The following is a 16,688-nucleotide window of genomic DNA, read 5'->3' on the forward strand; positions in this document are numbered from 1 at the left end:
GTCTGCCGTGTTATGAAGGGTACCGTTTCTGCAACGGGATTGTTTGTGGTGTGCATGTGTTTGAAACAATCCCCTCCCTCACCTGGTGTTGACAGTCAAGTTTACACAATCTTTTCTTTATGTTCAACCTGTGCAAGGGGAAAAAAAAAAATCAGGATCCCTCAACTTTATGGGATATTTCAAAAACCCTTTGGCTATACACTCTCAAAAGACACCCTTACTACATCCTCTGGAGATGTCTCGGATGACGAGGACTCTTTAGTATCAGCCACTGGACATATGCTCTCAGAAATGAAAAATATTTAAAAAAGCAGTGAGAAAGTTCAAGAACTACTCTCTGGCCTTAGATGGAAATTGCCTACATAGGCTCCAGAATAGATGCTCTACAAAAGAAAACAAGGAGAAATTATTGCTTGTCAGCAGGAGGTTGCCCAAATACATACAGATGTCTTACTCCTGGCTGACAAGCAGGATGATCTAGATAACAGGCAGACAAAACAATCTTAGGACCCATAACATTCCTGAGTCTATGGAATCTGCACACCTTATGGACTATCTTTACCGGCTTTCGTATTCTTGCTCCCTTCATCCCAGGTGATAGGCTTCAGCTGTATAGAGCCCATTGTACACTGTGCATAGGTCTCAAGACCCCACCATGCCTACAGATGTGATTTTGCGATTACACTATTATACAGTCCAGATCTACACGAAGGCTCGGATGTCTCCCAACATTACTTCTGAGGGGTAGATACTTAATTTCCAAGACCTCACTCCCATTACATAAGCAAGGGAGAGAGATTAAGACAAAATGTCAAATACCGCCGGAGCTTCCCTTCAACCACCTTTTGTTCTGATGGCAAAATCCTGGCTGCCAAGATACCTGATGAAACCCTCCAACTGCTTCGCCATTTAAACCATTCGGGTCCTCATGCCTTCCCAACTGTCAACACCACTTCCAAACATCCAACCCCTCCCCAACTCAATCCAGGTATATTGTTGCTACGACTTCCCCAGGCACATGACTCTACACACCTGTATCACCGGGAGTTGCCTTTCTCTGCAACGTCATCAAGTTTGATGTGCTGCTCATTAAACCTCACATTATTGCATGTGGTAATGAAGGACAGAACAAGCGCCCTTTCCAGCCCTTACATGGTTCTTCTGTGTCAGTCACTCATACATCTTTCTGTGGCCTAGAAGGTGGTTATGTAGTGCCCAGTTGCACATTATACTTCTGGTTATTCAATACAGGTCTAGACTGTTATAATTCTTGTTAAACTTTTGTTATATCAGTCTTCCTATTTTTTCATAAAGGCTATGCTGCACTCCAGGTCCTCGGCTGAACCTATTGGTTTGCTGTTTCTTTGCCTTGTGTCTTTGGGTTTCCTGCCAACGACCTCAGTGGCGTCACATCTCATGTCTCCATATTGAAATACTTCACTGATAAATTTCTGTTGCAATTACTGTTTTAATTAAGGCTATGCTGCTCCCCGGGCTCCTTGGCGGTACCCATTAGTTTGCTCTGTTTTTCTTTCCTTTATATATCTTTGAGTTTCCTGCATGTGACCTATACTGAAATGTTACTGTTCTGTTGCAATTACTGTTTAATTTGTTTGTACCGGCTCCGGTTGTTCCTACCCTCTATTTTTTTGTATAATTGAGGTTTTTGTTTAGACCTGCCCTCCCCTTTCCAACCCGTCCCAGTCCTTTTATAGTGCAGTGGCAGATTGTTTGCCTTTGTGTTGTGACTGCGTTCAAGTGAAGCTCCATCTTTTACTTTTGTTTTTTTAATTTATATCACACTTTCTCTATCCCTACCCTTGCTATTTTTTTTTTTGTTACAACCTACTGACCATGTGCCCCCACTTCCCATATATCTCCTTCCTTTTAAATATTGCTAATACGGGTCCTCTGCCTTTTTTTTCCACAAGCAGGACTTTGGCCTAATTTCCTCTAAGTCCATCCCTATTTTGGGCTTTATAGCCACATTTGCCTCATTCAGGCTCTTATGGCCGACATCAGACATGCTGGGCTTTTTAGCCTACCCTATTCTGTGGGTCAGCTTTAGTGAGCAGAGCTCAGTCCTTCCTCTGCTCCTCTTGTCCTATCTCTACTTGTTCTTTTTATCTCACCGTCATCTCCTCAACCGTCTCATCCACCGGGAGCACTGATGGACCTCCTGTGTCACTGGAGTTTTCTTATTTCATGTCTTATTTCCCGGTTGCTATTTCTGCCTCCTTTTTACATGAAGGGTCTAAATCGAGCTCAGACGTGGTCCCACCTTGTTTCACACGCTCAAGCAGCTGAGGGGGGACAGTCTTCCTGCAGGAGATGCATTTCTCTCGCAGTCGCAATCCGGAACTCAAGTCTAAAGCTGGGTACACAATGGAGTGACGTCGTTCCAATCTGGCCAAATCGGAACGACAAATCGTGCATTGTGTATGCACGCTCCCACGCAACATCAAGTTTGATGTGCTGCTCATTAAACCTCACATTATTGCGTGCGGCAATGAAGGACAGAACAAGTGATTGTTCATTACATCGTTGTGTACCCAGGATCCGATGTGTCGGCCACACATCACGGCTGGGTATACATCGCTCAGTGTGTACCCAGCTTAAATATTATCCAACCAACTTCCATGCTTGTGACCATAAATTGTAAACCAAAGGACGTAGCTACTCAATTTGCGAGTCACATCACATTTAAAGTTTCCATTACTATCTGCGATCCTGTGGGAAGAGATCTTAATTTCAGTAGGAGCATTGAACGGTGACCCATACACTTTGTGAGTATTTTTGCCCCTAACCAGCACAATACCCTATTTTCATATTCTGAATGGTCCGATAGCTCAACAGTAGAGTCATTGCTGTCATGGACAGAGAGTTTAAGATTGTACTTGATTGCCACCTGGACAGGTCTACGCCAGCACTGAAGTCTCTTCAAGGGCTATCCTCGCAATGCCACAACCCCAAGCTTCCTTTTTTCACAGTATATCTTCTTCGATGCTTGGAGGTTAACGGAGCCTATTGTTAGGAACTACATTTTTTTTATTCACCCCTTCATGATGTATACTGATGTAAAACCTGGATTGCGGATTCTCAATAGGCTAGCTGCAGCAGTGTTAAAAAGGCATTTTATGTGAATTCATTAACCTCATACTATCAAGATGCTTAAAGCTTTTTTTTTTTTTTTTGGGGGGGGGGTTTCAATTAAAACTTATATTGCATGCGGTATTCATTGCGGCAGTATTCATATTTTTCCTTGCTCTCTCTCTCAATTTTGTGTTTCCAGTGTGTGTACATTTGAGTACCAATATAATCATTTTAAAGATTTCCAGAGGCAACTTTATTTTTTTAGTTGCACCGGGTACCATCAACGCTAGTTATGCCTCTGCTTCTGCATATACACTTAGGAACTAGGGTTATTTTTCTTGTAAGAAGCCAATTAACCTACCAGTATGTTTTTGAAGTGTGGGAGGGAAGCAGAAAAAAAGCCAAGCAAACACACACCATACAGATAGGGTTTTGGTTGTGACCTGAACTCACACTGTAAAAGCAGTAATGTATGTGGCATCCATTGGTCACTTATATCTGTGGTGGTTAATTAGAGCTTGTGTTGACAGTTTCTTACTACATTCATTAAGAACACAAGTATCACTTTTAAATGCTATGAAGACAATGCATTTAATTTAAAATGTACAACTTTATTAACCTTTTTATTTTTAATACAATTCCAGATATTACAATATTTTGTCCACAAGACATACTATGAGGAACTTCTATAATTACTTTATAAAACATACTTGTATATATAAAAACATACTCTATAATTCTTATCAATACATACAATGAAGTGATAAAACAAAAACAAACAAAAAAAAACAATAAAAACAAACAAACCTTAAGGTTTTACTTTTTTGTCTATCTCAATATCTACATGCCCTACAGATATAAAGTACAGACTTTGTTTTAACAAAAAAGAAACCAGTTGAAAGTTCTTATAATATCTAACGTATTGGATTACACATTAATTGCAAAATATTATATATTACTTTAATTAAATTTAGTCCTTCACTGTCAGCATAATTCTCTAAAAATGTCAAATTCTGAAAAATACAGCTAAACTTACATAATAAGGATTCATTGTATTCGTACAATAGTTATCCTTTTCATAGTTTTAAAGTCGACACACACAAAAAAAAAAAAAAAAAAATTAAATAAAAAGGAAACTTTTGGTAGCTCTCCATAACTGTTTAATTTGTTGATGGTTATTTGGAAAAATGAAAGAAAGAAAATGTGCTCCCAATCCACTATAGTAAAAAAGCAAAAGAAAGTGAAAGAATTAGAGATTAATTTTGCTGTGAGTTGTTTTATTAAGGTCACTATATAATAGTGAACAATATCGATAGTTTCATAGAAACGAACTTGCATTTGTCCTTGAATAAGACAAATGTATTTACATAATAAAGACTGCCTAACTGGCGTGAGTGTAATAGTGGATTACAAGGGAGTCTAGTAAGATGGTAAGCGTTGTTGCATTGATTTTCCTTTCAGAACCCGTCTGATCTGAAAGAGAAAAAAAAAATAAATGTAAAATCAGAAAAAACAAACATTGCGTTTACATTGCCGCTTTAACAGAATATCTGCAATGCGCAATTTGTATTTTATGAAAATGCTAATTACTTAGCTAAACTCGCTAACATTTTACTGCAAAAAGGCCCACTGCTTCTTCATAGCTACACTCCATTCATCACAATTAAAACACTTTGATAATTAAAATATCTGAAATATTATGCGTCCCTAAGTATGAAGGGTCAATAATTTCAGTATAAAGAAAAAAATTTGGAAAATTTGAGTGGTCCCTTTACATTGTTAGTCTTAATACAACTATAAAAAAAAAACCCAACATTCTGATTATTGCGCTGTTATAGAGCACTCACTGCGCATGTCACGGACAGACATTTTAGCTGATTATATAATAGAATAAACGAAGGTACTGAAATGGCCAATAGGCTGCCTTCAAATGATGGCAAACTTACATATGCAATAATATTGCATATGTATAATCCTTAAAAGGCATTTACAATAAATATAAAGAGGTTTGAGACTGTGCAGCTTTTATTCAACAGCCCAAAATATACAATTTAACATTTCTTAATTTAGTTGTAAGCCCCTAGGAGCAGGGTCCTCCTCCCTACTGACTCACAGCCCATTTCTCTAGCACTTTAATGACAGCCTTCACCTTCCCTGTAGTATTGTGTACTGAGAATTGTTACTTGTGCTGTTTATGTTCTGGTTACTGTATTGTAATGTTCTGTGTACCCTGTACTGTCCTACTGTTGATGTATGTACGGCGCTGCATTTAAATAAAATGTAATAATAATCTCAATCATTTCTGAGTGCATTTATGATCAAAACCATGGAGTTACTAAAATAAACCGTTGCATCCTGCATGTGCTCCCTGCCCAACGTATAAAAAGCATAACTAAAAGGAAGGAAAGTTTTCAGCTCATCCGTGGCAATTGTAATTTTTCCATCACTTAATAACTGGAGAATATTACCTCTTCCCCTATGGGTCCATCAGGTACAAGGTGCACAGGCTGCTCATTCTCCAGGTTCCTGACACTTGGGTCAGCCCCCTTCCTCATAAGAAGTCTCACAGCACCCACATGCGCTCTTCTGTACTGAAGGCTTGCTGCAACATGTAATGCTGTGTTTCCATTGTAGGCCTGTAAAAGATACAATGTCTCTTCAATTTATATGATAAGATAAAACTTGAATCCTGCTTCTCAACAATATCCTCAAAGTTACGCATCACAGAACAAAACTGAATACAAACTTTAAAAAGTATTAAGGACTCATACCAGAAAAAGTACCTGAAATGTAATGTACAAACAAAGAATAAAATAAACTCATCCATGCTTACCTTGGCATTGATGAAATGCAAACTGTTTGGCAACTCTAGGAAAAGACTCATCAGCTCTAGATTTGCTTCTTCACAGGCCAAGTGTAGAGCAGTGCGTCCACTTTTGCGATCCTATAAATTAAATATGCGGGGTGAGTTCCACATAATTGAGTTAAACAGTCAATGCATAAAGTGTCTCTCTGAGCATCCATATTATTTGCGTACCATGCAGTTTTCTAGATAATGTACTAAGAATCCATCATGATTTTTTTGAAGGCCAATGCTACTTTACAGTATGGGGAAGAGCTTTACACATTACTGTAAAGTAACTTACTCTTGCATCCACAGAAGCTCCCATCTGAAGCATGGTCTTAACAGTGTCAACCATAGACTTATTCTTCATCAGCAGGTCATCTGTTGCAGGTGTACAATGCTCCCGGCTCAGCTGCAGCTGCTGGACAATAGCATTGTGGGCAATTACAGCACAATGCAACGGAGTCAATCCTGTGGAACATAGAACCAGTAAATCAAACTAAATAATGCAGACACTCTTACCAGATAGTCAAAATAAATTAAATTCCTATAGAATTGGTAACTTGATTTAAGGTTGCTGAGGTTAGGCTTTACAAGGAAAAAAAAAATAAGTTGACTTATAAATCATGTAAATAATAGTTCATAGACCTACCATCATAATTTGTTGCATCTATGTCAATGTATTGATTGCTAGCAGCTATCCCTTTTTGAATTGCCTGAAAGAAATGTACGCAGGAATTAAAGACAGATCCCAACATTAGGTCTATAAAAACAAAAGTTATCTGGGACGCTGCTGCAAAGGTCTAAAGCATACTGTCTGACACTTATACAAATTGTCCAGCTTGTCTGTGCATTCTAGCTCACTGCCTTTGAAACATGAAAATAAAGATTTGTCTAAAGCAGTACTTTTAACTGAGCAAAAGAAGGTACATTTAAGGCAGTGCACTGTTTGTGGTATTGTAATAAAACTAAATGCCCCCATACATCAGAGATTGATTGCAGCAATCATGCAATTTGCAATCGATTGAAAAAGGGAAAGCTTTTTATACACAATCGATTGCAGAATTGCCACAATCGATTGCAGCAATCGTGCAATTTGCAATCGATTGTGGCAATTCTGCAATCGATTGTGTATAAAAAGCTTTCCCTTTTTCAATCGATTGCAAATTGCATGATTGCTGCAATCAATCTCTGATGTATGGGGGCCTTTATATTTCAGTATAACTAAAATTAGTGTTCACACATGGTCTAAAGCAGTAAGCCACTAACACATTAGATGCAATCTAGAGTATGCTGATAGTAAGGCTCACCTGAAGCACTTGCTGGTAACCCTTTCCAGCAGAGACATGAAGTGGTGTCCTTCCCCAATAGTCTGTAGTGCTGACTTGTGCCCCAAGACTGATTAAGTCTTGAACAATTAAATGTTGATTGGCAGCCACTGCTACTTGTAAGGCACTCTAAGATGTTTGAAAGGGAAAGTGTTACATATGGGCATTTTCTCTATGCATAAGGAAACAAGAATGGGGAAACAAATTTTACACATTTTATTTGATTCCAAGAAAGAAAAATTGATAAGAGAAGGGTGAGGAAGGACAGAACAACCGCACATACAGGTAGTTGCCAATCCCTGTGCTATGGACTTTGCTCTTTATTATCTGAATGATAAAGTCACTGTAACCGACTACACGATTACAATTTCTGATTAACCTTGCTGACTGTCAAAATAACACTGCAGACTTATCCATATAATGCTCTGTGCAAATCACCTACGTCATTAGACTGAATGCCATGACAGAAATGGGCAAGCAAACTGATTACAGCAATAATGCATGATCATCTGTGGGTTTCTTTGCTTACCTGGTTGTTATGTTCCTTTATATCCAGCATATTAAGGGCAGCCATCTTCCGTGCAATGACATAGGACAGAGCTCTTCTTCCTTGTGCAACAGCAATGTGAAGGCACCTGAAGAAAGCAGTGGGGCTTAGTCACACATTATAAAACACTAGTACACCACATAGGCATACACGTAAGTATCAGGTGTTCATTTGCCGCTACCAGGTCCAAAAACCACCATGTTTATCAGTCAGTCATTTTAATAGGGAAAAAAAAGGGAGGACAAACCCAAATATGTTAAACCAGTGGTTCTCAAACTCGATTCTCAGAACCCCACAGGTCACGATTTCCAGGTCGCCCAACAGGTGCATTCATTACTCACCGACACATTTAAAAGAAAAAAAACACAGGTGGAGCCAATTATTTCGCTTGTGTTTCTGTGAGACCTGGAAAATATGTACTGTTTTAGGTCATGAGGACCAAGTTTGAGAACCTGTGTGTTAAACAAAAGTATCTATATAAAAAGGCAGTTAAATTATATTCTGTAACAAACTAAGCTAGAGGCTCAGACTAGAATATTTGTATAGTGCAACCGTAATATGCAGAAGACCTAAAGACACTTACGTATCACCATCTGCATCTTTGCACAGAAGACGCTCAGGGGAAACATTTGCCAATTTCTTTTCCTCTTGTTCTATCTGCCAATGGAAGAACGATTTACCAATCTGGAATGGGCTTGTCTGGCTTCCGTCGGTCTGCTGGCACACTGCTGAGGAAGCATTTGGGGAAGACTGGACCACATTATGGTCTAAAAACTGATTGCAGGGTGGATTTACAGATGGGCTGAAGGTCTGAGCTGGCATACTTGACTCTGTGGATATTGTTGCTGCTGTAATTTCAGGGGTGTATTCATTGAGAGACAAGAAGCCATCTATGGGGCAATTCTGAAAGCCTTCATTTGCACAAACAGATTCTTGGTAATTCTGCATTGAGGGGTAATTGCTATAGTTTGATGAATGCTGTGGAGAGACTGAGTGATCTGACGGACAGCTAAATTGATATTGGTCATTTTTATGCTGTGGAGAACAGTCACTATATGCCTGACTGGTCTGAGTAGGTGAAAATGCCTGAGCTGCAGGGGCACCCTGATAGAATGGTTCCTGGGCATTACTATTTGGAGGCAAAGAATTCATCCAGTTGACTTGCACGGTGCTCAGGGACACGGTCTTGGATTCATTTTTTATGTTCATTATACTCTGAAGCAGATCTAAATCAGATTCTTGACTCATCTCACTTTTTGGATTGTCATCCATGATTTCACAGGAGCTTGGTGTACTTGGTGGGGTCTGTGGGTAAGAAATAAATGCATCAAATAACAATTTAACTATAAAAGACTGGTGTGTAATATTACTACATATGAAAATGCATTTACCAAGAAATAACTGGGCTGGAAGGAGCAGGGTTTCTTTGCAGCTGGTGTGTCCAACATGAAATCATTAGTCCGTTTTTTGCTTAATATGTTCTTCAATTCTAAGCAGGAAAAAAAAAAAAAAAAAAGTCCATTAGAGAATGAACTGATTTAACAATTGAGCCACCCTGACATATCTGAATTCTAGAATTGTCAATTTCTATAGTGAGCCTTGTTTAAAAAAATAAATAAAAAAATAAATAAAAAAAAGACTAAAGCTCAAAGCTTCATAATTATGCAAATAAATACAGTTCGATATATAATACAACTATACATACCATTGTACTGCTCACGACTCTGTGATTTCTAGAAAACAAAATGTTTCCGTTAGAAATATAGTTTTTCCCAATATATCATAGATAACGAAAATATAATTTTTCCCACAGAGTAAAACCAGTTGGGAAATCCAAATTTACTGGCTCGTGCTTAAAACACACATTCTACCTTAAAAGTCATGCTCTTTTCTGTTCTCCTGAAAGCATGACATGAGGTCTTCCCTTCAATTCAGTTCCAAGAATATTTTGTAAAATTCTAAATTACGGTATGTTCTAACCAACAACAGTTTCTTATGCAGAAAAGAAAAACTGCCACATATGCATAAAGTATACTGAAAAGGAAAATTAATACAAGAAAGCCTACCTGGCACTCTTCTGTTACTTGGCCTGTCTTATTTCTCATTTGGTTAAGGAGTTCCCGTACAGGATTCTTCACACGTACCCCCTGAAATGTTCCCTTTGTCTGACGTGCTATCCCACTGATTTGCTCAGCTGAAAGTAGAAATAGATTTGTTTTGGTAAAAGAAATTAACTTCTGGTAAAAGATTAAATAAAATTAAGACATTATATAAAAGATCTACAGTATGCAAAAGAGCCACAAGTGTATTCTCATTTTATTTAACATGTTTAAATAAGCAAGAAAAAAACAAAACACTGATTACTAAGCAAAGCAAATTTGAAGTAGACATTTCAAAATGCACAGGAAGACCCCCACTGACCAGTAGAATTAGAGAGACAGATTTTGTGGAAAAGAAGTCCTGTTCCTTCAGATGTCATTCTAGTACTGTACAGTACAGAATAAATGCATAGTATATACTGTACACAGCCAAAACAAGAAATATAAAAAAATACAAATAAACATCCACACTGTTTTATTGAAGAAATTTAAAGTAAAAAGATTTATACTGCTGGGCAGAATATTCTAAAACTTTTTATGAAAAACGTACATGTCAGAATGTATGTTGTAGGTGTTTCCTGCACTACAAAGTTGCAAATAACAAACTATTATTTTATAAAGAGTGTATTTAATAAATGCTTCCTCAAAGCTGATGGTTTGCTATGGGCAACTTCTACATAAACATAACTTTGTACACTGCTTGATACGTCTCCCCATATCTATTCTAATGCCCTGTTTAATACCAATGCACAGCCTTTTTTTTTTTTCTTACCTTGGGTCCTTCCAAACTAAAGCCCGGTAACAGGTAAAAATAGGCAGGTAGAGACTTGTATTGCAGAACAAACTGTAGGTAAACAGACCAATGCCCAAACCGGTTTATCAGCATAACATGGGCACACCTAGACTCTGAATCTGCTCTGACGTCAATTCAAGCAAAGCCCGGTTTAGTAGGGAAAAAACAAACTTCCTTGTACGTTAACTATAGATGTGCCACCTGCTTTCATGGACCAAAGGAACAGACATGTCAGGCTCAGTATACAAAGGCAGATGCCATCTCTAACCACTGGCAATGCAATAATAACCCCATTGCAGAATTGGTGGAAGCACTGACACTGACTTGCAGGTAAGGGCACTAATACAGCATGCCCACAGCAAGACAATTCAAAAGCAAAACATAAAAAAACAAAAAGCAACAATGTGAACAACATGAGATTATTGTTTCGCATAAGTAAATTATACACCCTGTATAAGTAACCGAAGCAACACTAAAGTCATCAAGAAGAGCAACTAATGTATACTATGACGCACACACTGCATGTACTGTAATATCAGCTATGTAATCACACCATTATAACACGTTACCAATGTATACTATGGCGCACACACTGCATGTACTGTAATATTAGCCATGTAATCACACCATTATAACACGTTACCAATGTATACTATGGCGCACACACTGCATGTACTGTAATATTAGATATGTAATCACACCATTATAACACGTTACCAATGGCTGCATCACACCTGGAGACAACACTGGGCACAAAGGTGAACATGCATGTGCTTAGCATGTAGCTACAGGTATACGCACAACGATGGCACTATGCCCATGTTCCTTACCCATCTTGCTGCGCGGCCAGGACGCGCTCAGGCTGCCCCCGTCGCTGTCTGAGGCCGGAGAGCCGGGGCTGGAGGAGATGTAGTGTGACGGGGAGGTCGCCGTGTCAGAGACTGGGGAGCCGCCATAGAAGTAAGCAAGGTTCATGGGGCTGCTCATGGTGAACTCCTGATCCAATAAGTCCCAGGAGTCCTCGATCACCCTCTCCACGATCATGGCAGCAGCCGTACAGCGGGGCTACTATGCTGCAACTACGTCAGGCTGCTGGGGATGTGTGTGTACTAATAGCGCGGCACGCAGCTGCGACAACACCTACGATGTAACTATTACCAATGCGAGTAAGCGTCGGGGAAATTCCGCTAGGACTATATATATATATGACAGGTCGCCCCCGCCTTCCGGGGACCGGCCAATCAGAGAGCAGAGCAGCGCCTCCGGGCGGGACTTACCGTAATAGAACAAGAGAAAATTGCGAAACATCATTCATCGCCCAAATTTCACCCTAACCGAGGGGAGGGCGTGTACGCGACAGCCCTCCTAGGACCAACACACCCGTCTCATCAGGAGCACACACGCACGCAACTCATACATAAGGAATTAGAAAGCATTAATATACACATAAAAAAGTGTACTGCTTAGGTTATGCATTAATACTCTGACGTACACTACACTGATAGATAGATAGATAGATAGATAGATAGATAGATAGATAGATAGATAGATAGATAGATAGATAGATAGATAGATAGTTTATTGTCATTGCATGAAAACAAACCGAATTTACAAAACATGCAAATACCCAGCCAGACAGACTCCTATGTGTTTGGACAGAATAACAGTGTACTGTAGACTTTATCCCAGTACATAACATCTGCTAATCGACACAATCTCAGCATGCTTACTCAGTGACATCATACATTCATCACAAGGTTGCAAAAAAGTCCCGGGTAAATATACATTTTTTCCCCTCTGAGCAATTAAGAGGTATTAAGAAAATAAGTCCCCTGTAAGTCCTCTACAGGGAAAAAACAACAACTCCCTATTAAAGAGAATGCTGAATCTTATTACAGACTTTGGAACCCACTTACAAAATAGTTTCTTTTCCTGTTAACCAATAATTATCATTTCTCATTGCCGCTATTTGCGGCAAAGGGAAATTAAATACCGCCGGCATGTATAAATGAATGCAAGCAGGGATAGGGGCTCAGATAGAAGCCCGTCCCTGTAATGTTTAAAAGAAAAGTGATTAGATTAGCAATCAATTTAATATCAATTGCCGGCGGCCACCACACTACTGTTCATATGCGACTTGCTGACGGGCATGCACGAATGGCGAGTGCCAAGGAGGAATCCTACAGATCCCTCTCCTGATGCTTTTTGTGAAGTGTAGCCTATAGGCTACAATGGCTAACACCATCTTCAGATGGCATTAGTTACCAGGTCCAAGCTTGGTAAATTCGCCAGGAAAGCAGCCACCATACGTTTCTATAGAGGTTGCTTTTGCGGTTGAAAAAGGGGGATTTCAGCAGATCTCAGATATCTGCTGCGGTCCTCTATAGATACATTCCGAGGATACTTCTTATTTGCAGGTACCTCCTTTGTAACAAGAATGGTTGAATTTGGTCAACAACTATGAGGAGAGTTGACAATTGTTAACACGGGCCGTGACATTTTGCTATTAAATTAGAAATTCGCATTATGATAACTTGGGTCTCAATGGGAGTCGACCCAGATTTTAGTTTGCAGTTCTAGACTAGGTGAAAAGTAGTGTTAAAAGTAGGGGAAAAAAATGAAAATACACAGGAGTCTATTCAACATGTTCATTATCGGGGGCCAATTAGGTAACCAACTCACTGCCAGTAGCAGCAGTGGATACAAAATCACCAAAGCATTTCAACATTTTTCCTGTGCAGAGAGAGCACACAGCTGTCCCCACAACTCCTATGAATGAAACTTTAGCACTGCCACGTCTGATTCAGCAGTGCTAGTCCGCATGCATGAACTGGAGTTCACAAATGCGCACAAGAACCCCGCATTCGGCAGAAGGAGCCGAATAGGGGCAGAGGGTTGTGATCGGATCCCTCTTCACATACCTCGGACCTCTTTCCCATAGGAAGGTGCAGTGTGCTGGAACAAAAACGCCATTTAGTGCAGGACAGATCGGGGATGAAAGGTAAGCAGGAGGTATAACATATCGCTGGATATATTGGCAGACATTGATCAGGCGATATATCTGCCAGTGTGTACTCAGCATAAGAGTATCTGCAACAAAGATGAGCAGTTTGGTAGAAGGACATGGGTAGATATCGACGGGGACCATTTGAAGGACTTAAGTGTGTGGGGGGGATCTATAGTGGAAGGAGCTGTGAAGGTCAAGAAGTATTTAGATAGTAAAATATGGACAATAAGGACATGTTATTTTCTCTAATAAGAAGAAAACAGTGGGGAGGGGGGTGGCAGTAAATTAATAGGGGGACATTTATGTTGTGATGGGAAAGGGTTTTTTGAACTTGCAAATGGAAGTTTGGGTTTTATTTTTACATTTTACAAACTTGTATATACACACTTAAGAATCATTATAGAGACATTTGAATGTGCCCCACAATACTCTAAACCAGGGGTTCCCAACCACGGTCCTCAAGTCACACTAACAGTCCACGTTTTAAGGATAGCCATACTTGAGCACAAGTGATTTAATTAGTATTTCAGTTATTTTGATTTATCCATCTGTGCTCAACCATGGATATAACTAAAACCAGGACTGTTAGTGTGCCTTGAGGACCGAGGTTGGGAATCACTGCTTTAAACAATACTCCTGCTGCTATCATTTTTCCATAATTTATATGCTTTGCCAAAACCAAACTTAGGACATCATGTAACTACCTCCAATACTTTGTTTATGGCCTCTAAAGCTGGGTACACATTTAACAATGTGTACCCAGCCAACCTATCGTGCAATGGGACCAGGCGGGGGTCCCGGCATCGGCAAGTGCATATACACTTGCCAATGTCAGGAGCGACAGTGGGGGCCATGCTGCAGTCTAATGGGCGATGTTGCTGACGATGCGCAGGAGTACGCATCGTTAATGACATTGAGCGTACTCAATAGACGATGTTGCAGACATGTCGACCAATCCGGCCAAGTCAGACGACATATCGTCTAGTGCAGTGGTTACCGAATTGTGTGCCATGACATCCTGGGGTGCCTCAGGTTGGTGGGCCAGCACCAAATCAAATAATTTATGGTCAATGTAAGAGGCAAAAATAAAATAAGTGGACAAACAGAAGCGCAAGCCTGTCCACCACCACATAACTGAACCCAAGGATGACAGGTAAGCACAATGTACTTAATCATTTTTTTCAGAGTTTTTCAATAAACTTTTGGCTTAGGGGTGCCATGAAAAAAATGCTGATACTCTAGGGTGCCGTGATTAAAAAAAAGTTTGTGAGCCACTGGTCTAGTGTGTACCCGGCATAACAGGCATGTACACTGTGCTGCAATCTTATTTGCCACTTTTTTGGCAGTTCTGGATTGATTTCCCCTCTCTTTCTTGTACTTCACATAGATTGGAGCACTGCAGAATTTATGCACAGCATCCGTGACTTGCCATTTCTAATTGAATTGTGTGGGTATTGGGAGTGTGCTACATGAACATATCCTGCAAAATGCATGTAATGTTACATACGAACATAGGGCACGGAACCCTCAGCTAAATGAATCTCCTCCTACGTAACTACAATATAGAAAGGGGAAAAGCAAACAAGGTCACAAAGTAGTACATTCTACTAGCTAACTTTCACTGCCAAGACCATATGGACGGGATGCGGAAAAGCTTATTTTGTGGTCAAACCCCCAAAAATGCAGTTTTCTGAGGTTTGGCCACTTACCACATATGTGCCAAGCTCCGGAATGTTATATGTTCCAGGGCTTGGATGCGTCGAGCAACGTCATCTTTACATGGCGTTACCCAATAGAAGCCTATGGTGTTCTATTCACATTCCTCCCTGAGATCAATCAGATCCCTTCCAGCATGTGCAGAAAGACTCCCGGGTCCTAAATCTGGAAGTCCTTCTACAGCAAATGACAGCTGTTATTGGGAGGGGTGTCCTTTGTGATATATTTCAAGCATACGGCGTTAGTAAACACTGTTATGCTTGCAATTGGCGGTATGTACTAAGGTTGCGGTGACCATTCAGCCAGTCACCGCAACCTTACTATTTGCATATGTACTAACATATCCGATTAGTATCGCAAAGGACAGCTCTTGCGATAAGAGCTGCCCTTTGTGAAGTACCAGACGCTGGGTGACGGGGTCTCTGTGGGACCCCACCCCCTACGAGCCTCGGGAGCTTCCTACTGGTAACCTGTGCAGGAAGCCCCGGGCTCCTCTTCCTCCTCCCTGCACCCAGAAGAAGCTTAGGAGGAGGAGGAGACGGAGGACCCAGGAGGAGCGCAGGCTGGCAACCCTGGACAGCAGGTGACTGGGCGACGGCGGGAGCAAGGTGCGGTAAGAAGCCCATAGGCTTCTATAGGGTAACGCCAGGTTTTTCTGGCGTTACCCTATGCACCGATAAAAGTGCGTCCAGGCCTTAGTACATATGGAAATGCGGAAAACACCCTGTTTTCGGGGTTTTTACAGCATTTGCCCTTTAGTACATCCCGGCCAATGAGTGGTAGGATGCTGCATCATGCATCTCATCCTATATCTGTGTAACAAATTTGTGTATGTTTTAGGGGTCTAGCTATTACTGGTGGGCAAGTGGGTGGAAGCAACTTTCATTATGTATTGCAGCATATTGCAGTGTCACAATTTACCATGCTTGGGCTGCTCCTCAGCGAGGGCTTTCTAATGGTCACAGGCAGCTTAACAAAGTGATATGCGCAAAAGCAGCTAACGTCCATGCAACCACATACTGATATGAACACGCAGCGTAAAGCCAGATTATTTTACTTTAGATGCTGTATTGGGACAGTGTCAAGCGGTGCATAATAGGTTACCACCAGATACGCCAGTGATTTCTCCAGCAGAATGGCTTTGTGAAGTAGTGACAGAGCCTTTCTGCTGCAACTTGCCAGAGATTAAAATCATCATCGCTTCATAAATAGACCCATTAACATTTATGGTACTTCTTCAAAACCCAGTGATAATAGCAT

At 40.4% G+C, this 16,688-nt stretch overlaps 1 protein-coding gene across 2 annotated transcripts; it reads right to left on the minus strand.

The window, feature by feature from the left end:
- Window positions 1-3,717: 3,717 nt before the first annotated feature.
- Window positions 3,718-11,864, minus strand: NFKBIZ (NFKB inhibitor zeta). 2 transcript variants are annotated; one of them, XM_088481113.1, is made up of 12 exons: window positions 11,536-11,864; window positions 9,880-10,007; window positions 9,519-9,546; window positions 9,205-9,302; window positions 8,397-9,118; window positions 7,796-7,901; window positions 7,249-7,395; window positions 6,591-6,654; window positions 6,240-6,409; window positions 5,927-6,037; window positions 5,562-5,729; window positions 3,718-4,566 (listed from the first exon to the last, which is right to left on the minus strand). In XM_088481113.1, the coding sequence occupies exons 1-12, from the start codon at window positions 11,747-11,749 to the stop codon at window positions 4,513-4,515; spliced, it is 2,010 nt and encodes a 669-aa protein (XP_088337239.1). In that variant the 5' UTR covers window positions 11,750-11,864; the 3' UTR covers window positions 3,718-4,512. The 2 variants fall into 2 exon arrangements, with proteins under 2 accessions (XP_088337239.1, XP_088337238.1); XM_088481112.1 differs by lacking the exon at window positions 3,718-4,566 and having other exon boundaries at window positions 5,569-6,037.
- Window positions 11,865-16,688: the final 4,824 nt, after the last annotated feature.

This window comes from Taudactylus pleione, unplaced genomic scaffold (genome assembly GCF_031769625.1).
Source record: "Taudactylus pleione unplaced genomic scaffold, aTauple2 ptg000265l, whole genome shotgun sequence".
Classification (NCBI taxonomy): domain Eukaryota; kingdom Metazoa; phylum Chordata; class Amphibia; order Anura; family Myobatrachidae; genus Taudactylus; species Taudactylus pleione.

Coding starts and splice junctions, on each gene's coding strand:
- NFKBIZ (XM_088481112.1), bottom strand. CDS start 11,749: ATGATCGTGGAGAGGGTGATCGAGGACTCCTGGGACTTATTGGATCAG. Junction 9,547..9,879: donor AAGTAACAGAAGAGTGCCAG/GTAGGCTTTCTT, acceptor TTTGTTTTCTAG/AAATCACAGAGTCGTGAGCA. Junction 9,303..9,518: donor GAGTCGTGAGCAGTACAATG/GTATGTATAGTT, acceptor TTTCCTGCTTAG/AATTGAAGAACATATTAAGC.